The 17660-nt window shown below is 36.3% G+C and overlaps 1 protein-coding gene across 2 annotated transcripts in view; it reads left to right on the top strand.

Moving 5' to 3' along the window:
* The window catches only part of LOC121371001 (protein kinase C-binding protein NELL1-like), a 96566-nt gene that overhangs the window by 30423 nt on the left and 48483 nt on the right, over positions 1-17660 (top strand). The window contains exons 1-2 of one of the 2 annotated variants that reach the window (XM_041496596.1): positions 4504-5096; positions 13161-13292. In XM_041496596.1, coding sequence (XP_041352530.1) covers positions 5036-5096; positions 13161-13292 — 193 coding nt within the window. In that variant the 5' untranslated portion in view covers positions 4504-5035. Of the gene's footprint in view, positions 1-4503; positions 5097-13160; positions 13293-17660 lie in introns of those variants that run through there. The other variant, XM_041496595.1, reaches the window with a different exon arrangement.

The following is a 17660-nucleotide window of genomic DNA, read 5'->3' as shown; positions in this document are numbered from 1 at the left end:
TCCCACTGACAGGATAGTACATACCATAGCCTTTGTTACACCAGTTGTGGATTAGAAATAGGTCATACAGATTCTTTATAATTACAGATGTAAGATGACTTTGTATTAGGATTTTGGTAATTATTGTCTATTCCTAGAAAAGTTGCAATATTGTGTATATAATTTTTATTACTTCTATATTAACTGAAATAAAGTTAATGATATTTTCTGAACATGTTTTTTTGCATTCTTCGGGATTCGTTAGATACTTCTGTTAAAGGTTGTGTAATAATGTATTAATTTACCATGTAACACTAAAAACGTTGATCACTTTGGGGGGCATTTAGTGTATTAATGTTTATAATAAATGTTGACGGTTGTTTGTCATAGCAAGGCAGTTGACCATATATAAATGATAGAAAAAACACACATAAGTTTGTAGTTCTGTTTGTATTTTGTTTTAAATGATGTAACAGGATGGGGAGGTGAGATTTCAGTTTTAATGGCATTAATGTTGTTATATACAAAATATCTTGTTTCCATTTTATTTTGTTACATCAAAAGAATATTTCTAAAATAATATGCAGCAGTTTGTTAGTTTACTGTTCCAACATCTGACAGTTCTCTGGAGTTTCTGTACAGAGTATGACTCAACATGGAAGACTTCACTATCATTACATCAGTTCTATATAACCACCAAGTTCCTCTGCTATATTTAGACTCTTGCAATCTGCTGCTATTTCACAACACAGGGCAAGAGTTGGGAGAGAAAAAACTCTTAAAGATGTCTGAAATTCTGGTCGTGTTACTCAAATGCTATTTATTATTCTGACCTCGTAAAATTTTATTGTAGGCTTTTAGAGGGAATCAATTTGTGTCAGGCTTGAAGGAGAATTGAATTGTAAAATCATTTTTTTACATGACTGCACTTTGATGGTCATGTCTCTGAATAAAAGTTGCATGTAGTTGACTTCAGGTTTTGTGATGATAATTAAAGGCTGACACCAGCCTCGGTGGCATCGTGGTTAGGCCATCGGTCTACAGGATGGTAGGTAATGGGTTCGGATCCCAGTCGAGGCATGGGATTTTTAATCCAGATACCGACTCCAAACCCTGAGTTAGTGCTCCGCAAGGCTCAATGGGTAGGTGTAAACCACTTGCACCGACCAGTGATCCATAACTGGTTCAACAAAGGCCATGGTTTGTGCTATCCTGCCTGTGGGAAGTGCAAATAAAAGATCCCTTGCTGCTAATCGGAAAGAGTAGCCTATGTAGTGGTGACAGCGGGTTTCCTCTCAAAATCTGTGTGGTCCTTGACCATATTTCTCACACCATATAACCGTAAATAAAATGTGTAATATGTAATTTTAGTCATCAAAAAGGATCTGCTAGTCATAAACATCTTACAATGGTAGCAAACTCGGGACAGTCCCTTTAATACAGTCTTAATTTAAGAAATGGATCTTCATTAAAAATTAATAGAAAATACTGAAATGTCTTGCCACTTTTTTAGAATTTGATAACTGCAAATAGGTTGCCCAATGTTTTGAAGTTTATATATGTAACCGTCAACTGAAATGGTATTCTGGATTAAAGGTGGAATAATTAAATGTCAGTTACCTAGTACAGTGAAATCCCTCTAAACCGGACACCCTCAGGACCAAGTAAAATGTCCAGTTTTTAGAGGTATCTGGTTTAGTGAGGTTAAGTTCTGTATTGATTTTTGAAAGGGGTTCATGAAAAATGTCTGGTTTTGAGGTAATTTCAGGTTATAGAGGGTCCTGTTTTGAGAGGTTTTACTGTACATGTAAAACATGCAGTGATGTATATACTTCTCTTGATATTGTGACATTTTGTACAGTATTTACATTGAAATTCCATCAGGAATAAATAGTGGTGTGAGACATCAGTAGATCTTGTGGACAGTAAATCAGTAAGTTTTAACTTGTCTGGATACATGTATCTATTCTAGATTGTATTCAGATGTGACTGACAGGCAAATTAAAATATGCTGATTTACATAGAGTTGAATTAGACAGCTTTTAATGTAATGTAGAAATTTATAAACTCAATCGCTAACCCTGATTTACGCAGTAATGAAAGTGAAGAAATACTGATGTATTTAACAAGTAAACTCCTTTTTTTCATATTTATTGGGTTGTAAATGCCAGTCGCTTGCATGCAAATTTCATGAATAACATTAGTTTATTGTGGTTTATGAGGTAGTAAATGACAGTCGTTTTCTTAATGTGATTCGGGCATGTTACAAAGAATACTAAAATACAAGATCATGATCTTTGTATCATAAATTTTCAACTTGAAAGATTCTTGGGTGTTTTCTCTGAAATTATCCAGTTTTACAGTTGAAACTGTGTGAAAAAGGCCACCTATGAAATTACTGAATGTAGCTTTTTCGAGCTGTTGGCTTGTATATAATATATTGAAATAAAATATGAGAATTGATCCCAGAGTACATTTAAAAGTGAAGTACATTTAAATGTACTTCCTTCAAAGTATAGTCTCCTTGTGATTGGTCGCTTGAGGTGCTTGCTTCGCAGGATCAAACCAGGATCCATTCAACTGATTGTTGTGTTTTTTCATTCCAACTAGTGCACCATAACTGGTCAAAGGCTGTGGTATGTGCTTTCCTGTCTGTGGGAAAGTGGATATAAAAGATCCCTTGCTGTTAATGGAAAAATGTAGCGGGTTTCCTCTCTAAAGACTATATGTCAGGATAACCAAATGTTTGAAATCCAATAGCTGATTACGGGGGTGGGATGTAGCCCTGTGGTAAAGTGTTTGCTTTATGCATGGTCAGTCTAGGATTGATTCCCGTCGGTGGACCCATTGGGCTATTTCTTGTTCCAGCCAGTGCTCAACAACTGGTGTAACAAAGGCCATAGTATATACTATCCTGTCTGTGGGATGGTGCATATAAAAGATCCCTTGCTGCTAATCGAAAAGAGTAGTCCATGAAGTGGCGACAGTGGGTTTCCTCTCTCAGTATCTGTGTGGTCCTTCACCATATGTCCGACACATTATTAACAAAAATAAAATGTGTCGAGTGTGTCGTTAAATAAAAATTTCCTTCCTTCCTTCCTTGTGCTTAAACACAGTGATTCCAGCAGTCTGTTTTATATTGAAGCATTCTTGGTTCTCAGTATGTAGCTCAGTAGTTACAGTGCTTGCCTGAGACGTGGTAGGTTGTAGGATCGAATACCCTCAGTGGACTTGTGCACATGCCAAAAACAGAACTGTCTCCACACCACAGCTTGTCGTTAAAGTCTTGAGACAACATCAGGTGTCTCATATCGGTTAAAAATTAAAATTAGTTTTGTTTAATGACATCACTAGATCATTAGCTTTGGATGTCAAACATTTGGTAAATTCTGACAGTCTTTAAAGGAAACCTGCTATGTCTTGCCATTAGCAGCAAGAAATCTTTTATGTGCACTTTTCTACAGACAAGATGGCACATACCACGACCTTTGATATACCTGTTGTAGGGCACAGGTTTTAGTGGGGAAAACTCAATCGGAGAATAGGTCCACCTAGTGGGTTTGATCCTATGACTCAAGATCCAAGATCCTCAGGAGAGCGCTCAGCATACTAAGCTTGATCCCACCCTCTTTCTTGTCAAGTGGTCAAGTGTTGTGACAGTACAAGTTGCCTGTGTGGTGTTGGTGGGGGTCTCTCTCTCTCTCTCTCTCTCTCTCTCTCTCTCTCTCTCTCTCTCTCTCTCTCTCTCTCTCTCTCTCTCTCTCTCTCTCTCTCTCTCTCTCTCTCTCAAACCATACATTTGATATACAGTGCTATCTTGACTTAATCTGTTGACTTAATCTGAGATGCCCTCTTTAGACAGGTTGTTCGTATCAAAAATTCCCTTAATAACAAATTTTCTTGTACATATGTGTATGAAAAGAAATGGCTTCATATTAGAATGTTCTTTGGATATAATAACAGTAGTAACTCGTTAGAATATAATTTGTGTAATTGTTTCGTATATTTTAGTTTTTAAATTATTTTTATATAACTATTTTTCATATTTAATGTTTTTGAGGTATAATAGCCGTTTATTAACTAATTGATGTGTATGTGTATGTATTTTCTTATATAAATGTACATCAGTGTAATATAATTATTTTATTCCCTTGAGGAAGTTTAAAGTTTTTGACATGACACATTGGGATTTTAAAACAACTGATATATATTTTATAAGTTCTATTTTTAAATGGTGTGAAACCATGAGGATTTTCATGAATGGACATGTTTCGGTTCTAAGAAGGCGATATAGAGTGCGTAGTAGGACACTCTCTTACATCAGTTACAAATATAGCTTTGGGAAACCCACAGCTACTGGCCTGGCAATTTGTAATATCTTTCTACATGCAGCGGCACTGGGAAACATTCCTCTGAAAAATGATCCTGTTTTATAAATGGAAATCCATTCACTGAATGGCTAAGGCACACACACGTGAGAAGTCGTTCTGTGTATGTGTCTGTATGATAATGGGAGGAAAAAAGAATTGCATCACACCTATGAATAGCCGAGCACGTTGATGCCACACACTTTAACACTGTTCTAGCATTGGTGGTCGGTCGCACACTGCAGTAGGTGGTTCTCTCAACTGCTGCTGTCTACACAGTCTAAATAACCCGCCGGTTCAGCTCTGTATTGGCTAATTTCAGCACCGCAATTCACTGGGAAAACCAGTGGGGTTTTTTCATTGCTCTCTTTCTCTCTCCTGCTGATCATCGGAGGCTCCATCGAGAGAGAGTGTTATAGTACCTGACAATACAGGGGTTATCGACTGCTACAGACTGCGCTATACAGTGGTGGGATAGAGCAGGCGAGGCGGGCTGGCCAGCTAGGCAGACAGTGGGTTAACCGTGGAGGGAGGGCGAGATTGGAAGGCGCTCGATCGCTAGCACTGCAAGTCAGCACAATGAATGGCACTACTGTGCAGCATGGATGTTCGGTGGTAAAGTGGGTGTAGTGCGTGTTCTTGAAATGGGCTGGACTACCTGGTGATTAAGGAGGGTGTATTGTATACTGATGAGGAGACGATACCACCTTATCCTCGGGGCTTTAGTCGTCATAATTACGGCTGTGTTAGGTATATATATTTTTTATTTTATATATATATATATAATAAATTTTGTATTAATCATCTATGACGTAATCAATTTTGTTTCTTATATGTGTCAAAAAATTATTTAATTATTTTCCAAATATTCTTCCTAAAATCTATTTAATTTTTTTTTTTATAACAGTAAATTGTGTATATTTAGTCCTGTTTATGTCTTTTTAAAATGTGTGTTTGTCCTGAAATATATTTATTATCTGTGATATAATTTGTGAATTTGTTTAGACTACTTATATGTGACTAAAAATATTTATTTATTTCCCCAATAATCTTTCTCAAATCTATAGTAAAAGAAAATAATATCGGTACATTGTGTATATTTAGTTTTATTTAGATATTTTTATAATGTGTTTGTTCTCAAATATATTTTTTTAATTCTTCAAACAGTTCATAAGAATTTCACTGAGTGGAGTGGGGGTTAATTATTTTCACTAAAATTAAAATGTACTTGTTCATGGTTAGTTTTGATTTTATGATCTATATACATGTGTATTATGTAAGGAAGACGTGTTACGCTTCTCTTTCAACTTTTTATACTCCAGTTTCTGTGATGGATTCTGGGTTAATGAACTACAGAAACTACCTGTCTGTTTTATGTTATTTGCTATCTTATGAGTTTCAGGTAATCTTTGGGGGAGAGAGGAGAGGAAGGTATATGGTGGGGGTATTCATCTCCAACATGTTAGTAACAAAATAGGGTTTACATTATAATATAAATTTAGGTGCAGGTACCAGCAGTTGTTATTGAGTATATGGAAATGTTGTATCACAATTTTTTTTTTTTTTAAATTCAATATTGAAAATTAACTGAAATTCATTTTATAAATTATACATATACGATGCATAGATTTTAGTTCTCAACAGGATTGTAATGTGTATATGATTTTTAGAAACTTTCACCAGTTTGAAGCACAATTTAGTTATAATTAAAAGTTAAAATATAAAAAAGTTACGCAATTACTTAGTTCTCTCTCTCTCTCTCTCTCTCTCTCTCTCTCTCTCTCTCTCTCTCTCTCTCGTTTTTACATAAATGGCTTTAGTTTCACTTTATGACGTAACCCTTAAAAGATGTATATAAACATGTGTTTCTTTACTTCAACTTTTTATATGAATTCATGTACCCCTCATATTTACAAGCTGTAGCTTATATCAAATATTACTTTAATTTCCTCCTTGCAGTTACATGGTTCTTAAGTAACAATTACACAATCATTTGAATATAATTTTAATGATAAATTCATTAAATTTAAATGATATTTAACCCGTTAAAGGGATTGTTAAGACTGAATGCCAAATTAGATATTATTTTAAATAAAAGAGTATACATGTATTTAAAGAACTAGGAATTGTTGAAGTCTAGCTGTTATTGATTTTCAGTATATGTATATGAATCAACTGTTACATGATTGGGTCTGTCAGTGCACGACTGGTATATCAAAGGCCGTGGTATGTGCTATCCTGTTTGTGGGATGGTGCATATACAAGATCCCTTGCTGCATTAGGAAAAATGTAGCGGGTTTCCTGTGATGACTGTGTCAGAATTACCAAATGTTTGACATCCAATAGCCGATAATTAATTAATCAATGGCTCCCGTGGTGTCGTTAAACAAAACTAACTAACTTCTGGGTTTTTTGTCTGTCATTTGTTTTAGATCATATTACACCATACCTGCATGTATATGTATAAATTATAGTACAATATTTATTTAATATGTATTTCAACTACATGTACAACTGGGATTTGGTTGAGTAGAGGATGACCATTTGAGGTGTGGGATGTCATTAGATCAATTCTTATCAATGGCACCATTGTGACTTTTTCCATTCAGAGAGTAGTGTTACACTTCTGGTGTGTTATACACTATGGTGTGTTTGGTCCTGCTTTCTAAAACGGGCCTCTGTGGTACAGTGACTAAGGAGCACATTGTGATACATGTTTCCTAGACACCGAGTGGACAGGACGGAGCCCAGTGGTAAAGTGCCTGTTTAATGCACGGTTGGTCTATAGGATTGATCCCCGTCAGTGGGCTCATTGAGCTATTTCTAGTTCCAGTCAGTGCACCACAACAGTTGTAACAAAGGCAATGGTATGTACTATCCTATCTGTGGGATGCTGCATATAAAAGATCCCTTACTGCTTACTAGAAATAGTAGCCCACTGCTTGGGATGTAGCCCAGTGGTAAAGCATTCACTTGATGTACGGTCAGTTTGGGATCAATCCCTGTCAGTGGGCCCATTGCGCTATTTCTCGCTCCAGCCAATGCACTACGACTAGTACATCAAAAGCTGTGGTATGTATTATCCTGTCTGTGGGATGGTGCATATAAAAGACTCCTTGCTGCTAATCAAAAAGAGTAGCCCATGAAGTAGCAACAGCGGGTTTTCTCCCTCAATATGTGTGTGGTCCTTAACCATATGTCCGATGCCATATAACCGTAAATAAAATGTGTTGAGTGAGTTGTTAAATAAAACATTTCCTAACTTCCTTCCCATTGCTTGGTGGCAGTAGGTTAATTTATTTCTCGTAATCTGTGTGGTCAAATTGTTCATGAGTGCTCAGCCTCCTGAACATGTCACTGAAGTGCTGTTGATGGGATATTTCTTGTTCCAGCCAGTTTAACTGGCATAACAAAAGCCATGGTATGTGTTGTCCTGTGTGTGGGATATAATGCATATAAAATATTCCTTGCTGCTAATTGAAAAGAGTATCTCCTGAAGTGGAAGCAGCAGGTTTCCTCTCTAATCATTTCTGTTGTTCGATGACATATAATCATAATTAAAATGTGTTAAGTGTATCATTAAATAAAACATTTCTTTCCTTTTTCTTTACTATACTATATTATGAGAGTATGTTTAGAATATCAGTATCTGGATAAGCAAGGTGTTTGTTATCGTATTAATGTTTGTAATAGACCAAATTAGATTTTACCTTCCAGTAATTTTGTTTGTTCTAAAATATATATATTACGAAGAAAATGAAATATGTATCAGACTGCTACAGATATTAACACATGATCACAAAAACATTGGGTATAATATACAGACTGTGGATATTCTAAACAAGAACATGTATTTAACATGTAGTTTTAGTTGCCAATAAGGCTTCGTTAGTTGGAAACATTTTACAGTGGTTGCAAACTAAGAATAGTTTCTTTAAGCAGCTACAAGTAATAACATAGGGAATAGTATAGTGCATTCAGGTACTTGAAGGGAATGATTCTTTGACCCGCATTACCTCAGGTGGACACTACCAATGAGCTAATTCTCTTGTCAGCTTTTTAAAAAAAGAAAAAAGAAATGTTTTATTTAAAGACACACTCAACACATTTTATTTACGGTTATATGGCGTGAGACATATGGTTAAGGACCACACAGATTTTGAGAGGAAACCCGCTGTCGCTACTACATGGGCTACTCTTCCGATTAGCAGCAAGGGATCTTTTATTTGCACTTCCCACAGGCAGGATAGCACAAACCATGGCCTTTGTTGAACCAGTTATGGATCACTGGGCAGTGCAAGTGGTTTACACCTACCCATTGAGCCTTGCGGAGCACTCACTCGGGGTTTGGAGTCGGTATCTGGATTAAAAATCCCATGCCTCAACTGGGATCCGAACCCAGTACCTACCAGCCTGTAGACCGATGGCCTGCCACGACGCCACTGAGGCCGGTGTGTATGTGAAGTACATTACCTTACAATTACAGTGGATATTTATTCAGTTGTTTGTTCATTAAGAGATTGAGACTAGCTAGTGGATTGCTCTGTATACATGTATAGTAATAGACAGTATAGTATAAACTCTTAATTTCTCCATTCCAAGCAGTTTGTCTCTTGAAGTAATATTCCAATGTATATATATTTGAAAATAACTTCTGTTATGGTTTTCGGAAGGTAAACTAGTATTTAAGAATTACATTTAAGAAACTAAACAATTTATGTAAATTCTTCTGTTATGGTTTTCGGAATGTAAACTAGTATTAAAGAATTACATTTAAAAAACTAAACAATTTATGTAAATTAATTTCTGTTTTGTCCAGTTTAAACAAAATAAAGTCCACCCATGCAGTTCTAAAAACATTTTCCTTGGTTTTTGACTGAGCTTTAATATGACATGTTAGACCAACAAACACTAGTAAAGATTTCCAATTACATATAGCTGTAGTTTTAAAACAGGGTTTTTTAACATTTGAACAGAGAAACAGAACTCTATTTCTCTGTATAGAGTAGATTCTCTAAATAGAGTGGGTTCTATCTAGATGTACCAAATGCCATCTTTCTATGCTTGAGCAAAATAGGTAACATTGAAAATGGCTGTACAAAGTGGGCGACAGGAATTCCTGGATTGTTATTTATGTATTCGCTTGCATGCAGTAAATCTATTATGGACTTGTTAAGTTCTCATGTGACTGTTTTTTTATCTTTGAACAAATTACACCCACAACAGTTATTTTTTCCCCCTATTATTTCAACAGAGGTTTGTGTAGTCATGAGTTAGTGGTGTGACTGTGAGCAGGTCTTATAAATAGATAGCCGTGAAAATACTCATTTAATGTGTCATGCCTTAGCACTTTGCTCTTGGGAACATTCTGTCATTTGGTGTATTGGGTTTCAGGATTAGAATTGCAAATTCATAAATGCAGTTTTTTACTTTTGGCTTTGCACTTATTAGGACACACCCTCTGTTGTGGAACTAAAGAATACGATTATGTTGTTTGTGCAGCACACAATGGTTTTTGTAAAGATAATAAATATACCAGCTTGTATCTGGTTTCAATGCGTATAATGGCTTTTCTAGTTTGTGTTTTATTCCTGTATGCTTCAAGTTCATTATACAGATTAGCGTTAGTCTTTAACGGATATCTTTTGTTACAAATGAATGTGGGGTTTTTTTTTTCTCTCTCACCTGTGAAACATTTTGCAGTAATTAAGACGTATTTTTGAGGAGAGTCGTTAAGTTTAAATTATCTTCACTTCCGTGGGTAAATGTGGTGTCACCCAGATATTTGTACAAAGCTTTGATGTGCGCGTGGGTAGTTTTTGGCATGCTTCCATCGGGTGCTGGGGTGTCGTTAAACATTCATTCATTCATTTGATTCCGTCAGAGAACTGTTCAAGCATGCCTGTCATGAACACAACCTCTAATTTTGCCAGAGAATTCTGTCTAAGACGGGAAGCTTTGATTTCTTATACTGCCTTTATGTATGAATAACACATGAGGATAAGGAAAGGACTGTATGTTTAACAATGCCCCAGCACATTATTTAATCAACTTTCATGCAGTATACGGGTAAGATACTTACAAAACAAACATTAAAACTTTTGGTAATTACTAAACTTGCTTTACAGAGTACTGAGTCTCATACCTATCCTAAAATAACCACAGAGCAGTACAAAATGAATCAATGCACAGAAATGTGCAGTCTACCAGATTTTGCCATTTAAAAAAAGCTATCACTGCCTCCCCCCCCCCCCCCCCCCCCCCTCCAAATCACTCCCCTGAGAATATAGTTCAAGAAGAAGAATTTTTAAGTCTCCTTAATATGTGAATTTTTAAAGTTCCACAGTTAATATGTGAATTTAAATAAAGTACTACAGTTAGCAACAAGATTTGTGTATATTTACCATAACTACAGATATAATATCACTGGCATATAGAGGGGGAGGGCATGTATGCCCCATTAATCATAATTCTTTTGTTTTCCTACCACCTTTTATATTTGCCTGTCAGTCCATAACAGACTTGTAGACTATGTGCATGGACTCTTCCAATATAAAATAGTGGCTATGTCAATGAATATAACAGCACATACAGGGTCAGGATGTAGCCCAGTGGTAAAGCACTCGCTTAATGTGTGGTCGGTCTGGGATCGATCCCCATCAGTGGGCCCATTGGGCTATTTCTCGTTCCAGCCAGCATCTGGTATATCAAAGGCAGTTTTATGTGCTATCCTGTCTGTGGGATAGTGCATATAAAAGATCCCTTGCTGCTAATTGAAAAAGAGTAGCTCATGAAGTGGCGACAGCAGATTTCCTCTCTCAATATCTGTTTGGTCCTTAACTATATGTCCGATGCTATATAACTGTAAATAAAATGTGTTGAGTGTGTCCTTAAATAAAACATTTCCTTCCTTCCTTCTAAAACATATACCACTGAGCTAGTTGTCATTGAAACAAAATAATGCAGTCTGTGAACCATTAGGTCGTTTCAGATCATCTCTTTTTTCAAATATTCTTACACTTATTTTGGACATTAAAAACATCAGTTAGGTAAGTTGAGTCTGCTTGGAATTATTCATACCTCTCAAAATGTCTGTTTGATCTTATTGTCAGGCATTTAGCAAGTTTTAATGCATAATTGCATGGACATTAGACATGGCAGATATTCATGTATGTGTATACACAATTTCTTCATATATATTTCACCAGAGCTATATAGATGACAGGTTTTATGTTAAAATAAATTGACTTCATGATAAAGGATCAGATGGTAAACTTGCTCTGAATACAGATAATTTAACAGATTATGTTTATAAAATAACATTATTTTTGTTGTAATTTCCCCTCTGTTGGTTTAGAACTGAAGTGCCAGCATTAAGTGTTGACAGTTTCAGAGAAAAAGAAGGGAGATGAAAAATAACCAAGATTCCAACCTGACTATAAATCTTTGTCATAGCACCATTGTTGTCCTAAACATCCTCCATCACACAAAAAGAAGCATTATTTTCTCCTTGAAATAGGTTAGCTGGGTCAAGGGTTGTTCATAAACCCTCCTACATATTTATGACAAAAACACATAAACACCTGAATTAATCTACTTGTGGACTACCCTCAGTTTACTCTGTGGTGTAACAAACGGTCTTCTACAAGTTGATCTTCTGTTCTTCCTTTCTATTCAGCTCTGTCCAGTTCCCTTCTTGTTCCCTGACTTATCTTTGTTGAAACTGGTGTTTAAAGAGTAATGTGCTCTTGTTTATCTCTGGATTTGTAATAATCCATCACATTGAGAGATGTTATTATTCGAAAACTCAAGTATCTGGTTGACAGCTTGTTTGTTCCATCAGAACCGAGTCTTCCCATCAGATGTGAATAATCATCTCACATGTAAGTTGCCTTGATCCGTGCAATCTTGAAGCAGATATACATAATGGCTTAAATTGCTGGCATGAATGAGTGCAAGTGCAGTCATGGATTACAGTTTATTGGCTCCATTTTATCCGTGTTAGCGTCTGTGAAACACAGCTCTGACAACATGCAGATAACCATGTTAGACTTTATTGCTAAACAGTATTGACTTGTCTTTTTGGCAAACCTGGTGGAACCAATGAATAGAATGTTGCAGACAGCTGTTAAAAACGGTTTAAAGCAGATTGCTGTATGCGTTAGGATTATGTGATGGGTGAAGATAAGCGTTGTATATCAATGATTAAGGGTGAGGGTGAAGGTTAGACAAAATAAAGATAAAGTAAACTTTTTATTTTTCAATTACTTCTTGAAGAAAGTATATTTTGAACATTAAAATTTAGTCAGTTATATTGAGTTCAAGCTATGGAATCGATTAATTTCAACTGATTTATCTTGATCATTGTAAATGTTACAATCATCCAACATTTTGGCAAATGTGATGGTGTACTAAAAGTACTAATGTTTTAAAAATAACCTTTGATGTACTTTGAAGTATTGCACCAGGTTTCTGTGATTATACTAGCCCTTAAAATGAAAGGCAGAAATGATAACGAGTCAGTAGGTTACCTGAAATGTCTTAAGTTTTAGAATGGCTGGATCAGGTATAAAACTTTACTTATGTTGTTTTTGGTTTTTTGAGTGGTTGATTTTGTGGGGTTTTCTTTATACATGGTAGGATTTCTTGTGTGTATTTCCTTACCATATAAAGCCATAGAATTGTTTTTGATAGGGACATGGAGTTTCTTTCAAATCTTTTCTTTGAAAGTTTGAAGGCTTGTGACTGACTACCAGTTGGTGTATTTACACTCCCACTTGTTGGATTACTGAGACATGCTTTTCTACTTGGCAGGGCTTAGTTTAGACATCACTGCTAGAGATGTCGTGGATCTCATCGAATCCCTCAATGAAACGGCGACGCAAATTACGGGATTCCAATATACCTCAGGGCCTAACAACGGCACACCAGCAATTTTATTGCAAGGTAAGTCTTTGCTTTCATCAGCTAGCACATGCTACAAAAAGCCAGACTGTGTATAGTTATATATTTTATATTACATGGACGCCATTCATTATTTTTATGAAAGGGAATATAGGCCTTTGTACAGATTTTTTTTATTGTTCTTGCAGTCATCTGCAGTGGTGTAGTGCTTAAGCCATTGGCCTTAAGGTAGCCTCGCTGCTAAGGTGTGTACCCAGGACAGTGTGCTTAAACTTTAATTGGATATAAACAGTAAAATTGAGTAAAAAAATTTAAATGATTTTTGCATACATAATATACAAATACTTTACCTGTCAGGCAATGATACTATGTCATATTTAGAGATGTATAGCTATACACAAAACATTATTTGTATATCCTGTATTGAAAATAACGAGAGAGAAAAAGTGTTATTAAAAATACAGTTTGAAGTTAACAAGTCGTGTCAGGTTTATGTCATGTGACCTGCATTTTGGTCACGGACTGAAAATATAAAGATTTTTCTTGTTTTTGGTCTTACATGCAATCAAAATTGAAGCTTGCTGCTTGAGTATGGTACAACATGGTTTAATAGAACAGTGGAAACCTGTGATGTCAGACTTTTGGTGAGGTGATATTTAAAAAAAAAAAAAAAAACAATTCTGCAAGGTTATTCCCTTGAGCCCTTCATATGTATATGTGTCTGTCTAGGTTATTCCCATGAGCCCTTCATATGTATATGTGTCTGTCTAGGTTATTCCCATGAGCCCTTCATATGTATATGCGTTATTCCCATGAGCCCTTCATATGTATATGGGTTATTCCCATGAGCCCTTCATATGTATATGTGTCTGTCTAGGTTATTCCCATGAGCCCTTCATATGTATATGTGTCTGTCTAGGTTATTCCCATGAGCCCTTCATATGTATATGTGTCTGTCTAGGTTATTCCCATGAGCCCTTCATATGTATATGGGTTATTCCCATGAGCCCTTCATATGTATATGTGTCTGTCTATGTTATTCCCATGAGCCCTTCATATGTATATGTGTCTGTCTATGTTATTCCCATGAGCCCTTCATATGTATATGTGTCTGTCTAGGTTATTCCCATGAGCCCTTCATATGTATATGTGTCTGTCTAGGTTATTCCCATGAGCCCTTCATATGTATATGGGTTATTCCCATGAGCCCTTCATATGTATGTGTCTGTCTAGGTTATTCCCATGAGCCCTTCATATGTATATGTGTGTCTAGGTTATTCCCATGAGCCCTTCATATGTATGTGTGTGTCTAGGTTATTCCCATGAGCCCTTCATATGTATATGTATCTGTCTAGGTTATTCCCATGAGCCCTTCATATGTATATATGTCTGTCTAGGTTATTCCCATGAGCCCTTCATATGTATATGGGTTATTCCTTGAGCCCTTCATATGTATATGTGTCTGTCTAGGTTATTCCCATGAGCCCTTCATATGTATGTGTGTGTCTAGGTTATTCCCATGAGCCCTTCATATGTATATGGGTTATTCCCATGAGCCCTTCATATGTATATGTGTCTGTCTAGGTTATTCCCATGAGCCCTTCATATGTATATGTGTCTGTCTAGGTTATTCCCATGAGCCCTTCATATGTATGTGTGTGTCTAGGTTATTCCCATGAGCCCTTCATATGTATGTGTGTGTCTAGGTTATTCCCTTGAGCCCTTCATATGTATATGTGTGTCCGCCAGTCCTGTTAATGTTGACTGGTATCAATTAGTAGCTCTTGATATTTTCTGTCCAAAAGATGGGGTTGCATATACCATAGTGGAATGTGGCACAGGTCAATGTATGTAGATTATTTCTCCTTCCCAGTGACATACCATGTAATTAGATACATACTCTGGCTTTGAACCCTTTCTATATTATTATAACCAAGAACAGTCCTAAAGTGGATGGCATGACCACCACTGTATTTCAAAATCTAAAATGCACTGTGTTATCTAGGGCAATAAATGTACCCAAAATATGTATGTCCAAAAGTAATCATACCCAAATTCAATACAGACATGCTGACCTCAAAATATTTCACCTCAAAACCACAGAAATGATGAGTATTAATTAGATAAAAATAATTTGAAATGTATTTCTAAATATATTTACAAATGTTCAGCTGTTTTCAGTTACTGTATTAAAAAGACCTTGCTGTGCTGAGAACAGACAAAAATTGTGTTGCACCCAAATTAGTGAGATCTAAAGCCCTGATTAGACATGCATCGGTTATTTGTTTTGTCTAGAGGAAACCTGCTACATTTTTCCATTAGTAGAAATGGATCTTTTACATGCACAATCCCAAAGACAGGATAGCACATACCGCAACCTTTGATATACCAGTCATTGTGCACTGGCTGGAACGAGAAATAGTCCAATGAGTCCACTGATGGGGAACGATGCCAAACTGACCAGCTCTCTCAGGCGAGCACTTTACCAGTGGGATTCGGCTGAATATTTCACATAAACAATTTTGTATGCACAAATGGAACTCACTTCATTGGTATTCATGTTTTGTGTGTTACACATTGCTGCAGATATTCAACAACAATACTAATTACTTTTAAAAAAAATCTTTACGCTTCACTGACCCAGAGTTTGTACCAACTGACGTAATCCCAAGTTGTACATTCCTTGATCGATACTCATCAGTCGTCTGTGATCATGGTTGGGTAATCATGTGCATGTCCTCGATTCAACACTGTCACAACTTAGTCAGCTCATCTTTATTCCCATTAAACAACTAACAGCAGTGTAACATGACAGTGGTGTAATATGCACTTTCTAATAATGTGTAATTCGTGTACCGGGTATGTGTGTGTGTGTGTATATATATATTGTTAAAATACAGGTACCATAGTAATAGTATACAATATAATAATATGTAATATGGTATATGTATCAACAGTTGTCTTCATTTTGATAATCTAGTTTGTTTTGAAAGGGATGGATGGATGGCACAATCATCATGAAATCATCAGTTGCAAGAGAAAAAAAAAGGTCCAGAATTCCAGAATTTTTATGTCATTTAAGAATTACCTGTTTTTATTCTTTGATGAAAAGCTCATTGCCCATTGCCACCCATCCTACTTCTCAAAACGCAGGATATTTTTCAAAATATATATTCATTCGAGATAATTTTTATCTCTGGTTATTTGACATCAAACAGGAGTACCGGTGAGGTCATGATACGCCCATACAACATCAAACAGGACAGCACATACCATAGTCTGATATATCAGTTGTGGGTTCACCAGTTTGGACAGGGAAAAAACCCAATGAGAGAAATGGGTTCATTTAAGTTTGATCAGGCGAGCATTCTACCAACTGAGCCAGATCCAGGCCCTCTCTCTCTGTCATTTTTATATGCCCGTCTATGATGGATCGTATTATGGTATGGTGTTGTCCGTCTTGTCTTTCCATATGTACGTCTGTTAAAGTTTTCTTGTCCAGACCATATCTTGCATACAGATGCATACAGGACCATCAAACCTCACATGTAGGAACAACGTGGGAAGGCGGTGTGTTGAGTACTATTACTAGGTCACTGTGACCTACTTTTCACAGTCTACTGCATATAACAATAAATCCTTGTTCAGACCATATCTTGCATACAGATGCATACAGAACCATCAAACCACACATGTAAGAACAACTTGGGATGGCGGTGTGTCGAGTACTATTACTAGGTCACTGTGACCTACTTTTCATGGTCTACTGCACATAACAATAAATCCTTGTCCAAACCATATCTTGCATACAGATGCATACAGAACCATCAAACCACACATGTAGGAACAACTTGGGATGGCGGTGTGTCAAGTACTATCACTAGGTCACTGTGACCTACTTTTCACTGTCTACTGCACATAACAATAAATCCTTGTCCAGACCATATCTTGCACACAGATGCATACAGGACCATCAAATCTCGCATGTAGGAACAACTTGGAATGGTGGTGTGTCACATACAATTACTAGGTCACTGTGATACAAATAAATCAAATAAATAACTTCATTAATCAGACAGCACCTTCTCCAATGGATACAGTATCATCAGTAGTTGGTCCAAAACAAACTGTTCATCCATCCCATTGCAAACATTTCATATAATTAAAATTGAATCATACCCGTAACATATTCATTAATTAATATCCATGGTTTTCCATTAAACTCCTGACGGGCGTATCATGTGCCTCGCTGGTACTCCTGTTTTTGAAATGCAGGATATTGGAACAAAGTATCATACTTATTGCCTGTACCTTATTTCATTCTGTTATAATGTACAGGACTGTAGACTTTTTACAGATTGTTCGTCAATCAAGTTGACAAGCCGTCCAAAATGGGACTCAATCTGACAG

The sequence above is a fragment of the Gigantopelta aegis genome, chromosome 4 (genome assembly GCF_016097555.1).
Source record: "Gigantopelta aegis isolate Gae_Host chromosome 4, Gae_host_genome, whole genome shotgun sequence".
Taxonomy (NCBI): domain Eukaryota; kingdom Metazoa; phylum Mollusca; class Gastropoda; order Neomphalida; family Peltospiridae; genus Gigantopelta; species Gigantopelta aegis.
The sequence above is the reverse complement of the archived record's forward strand: the minus strand, read 5'-3'. Positions and strand labels throughout refer to the sequence as shown.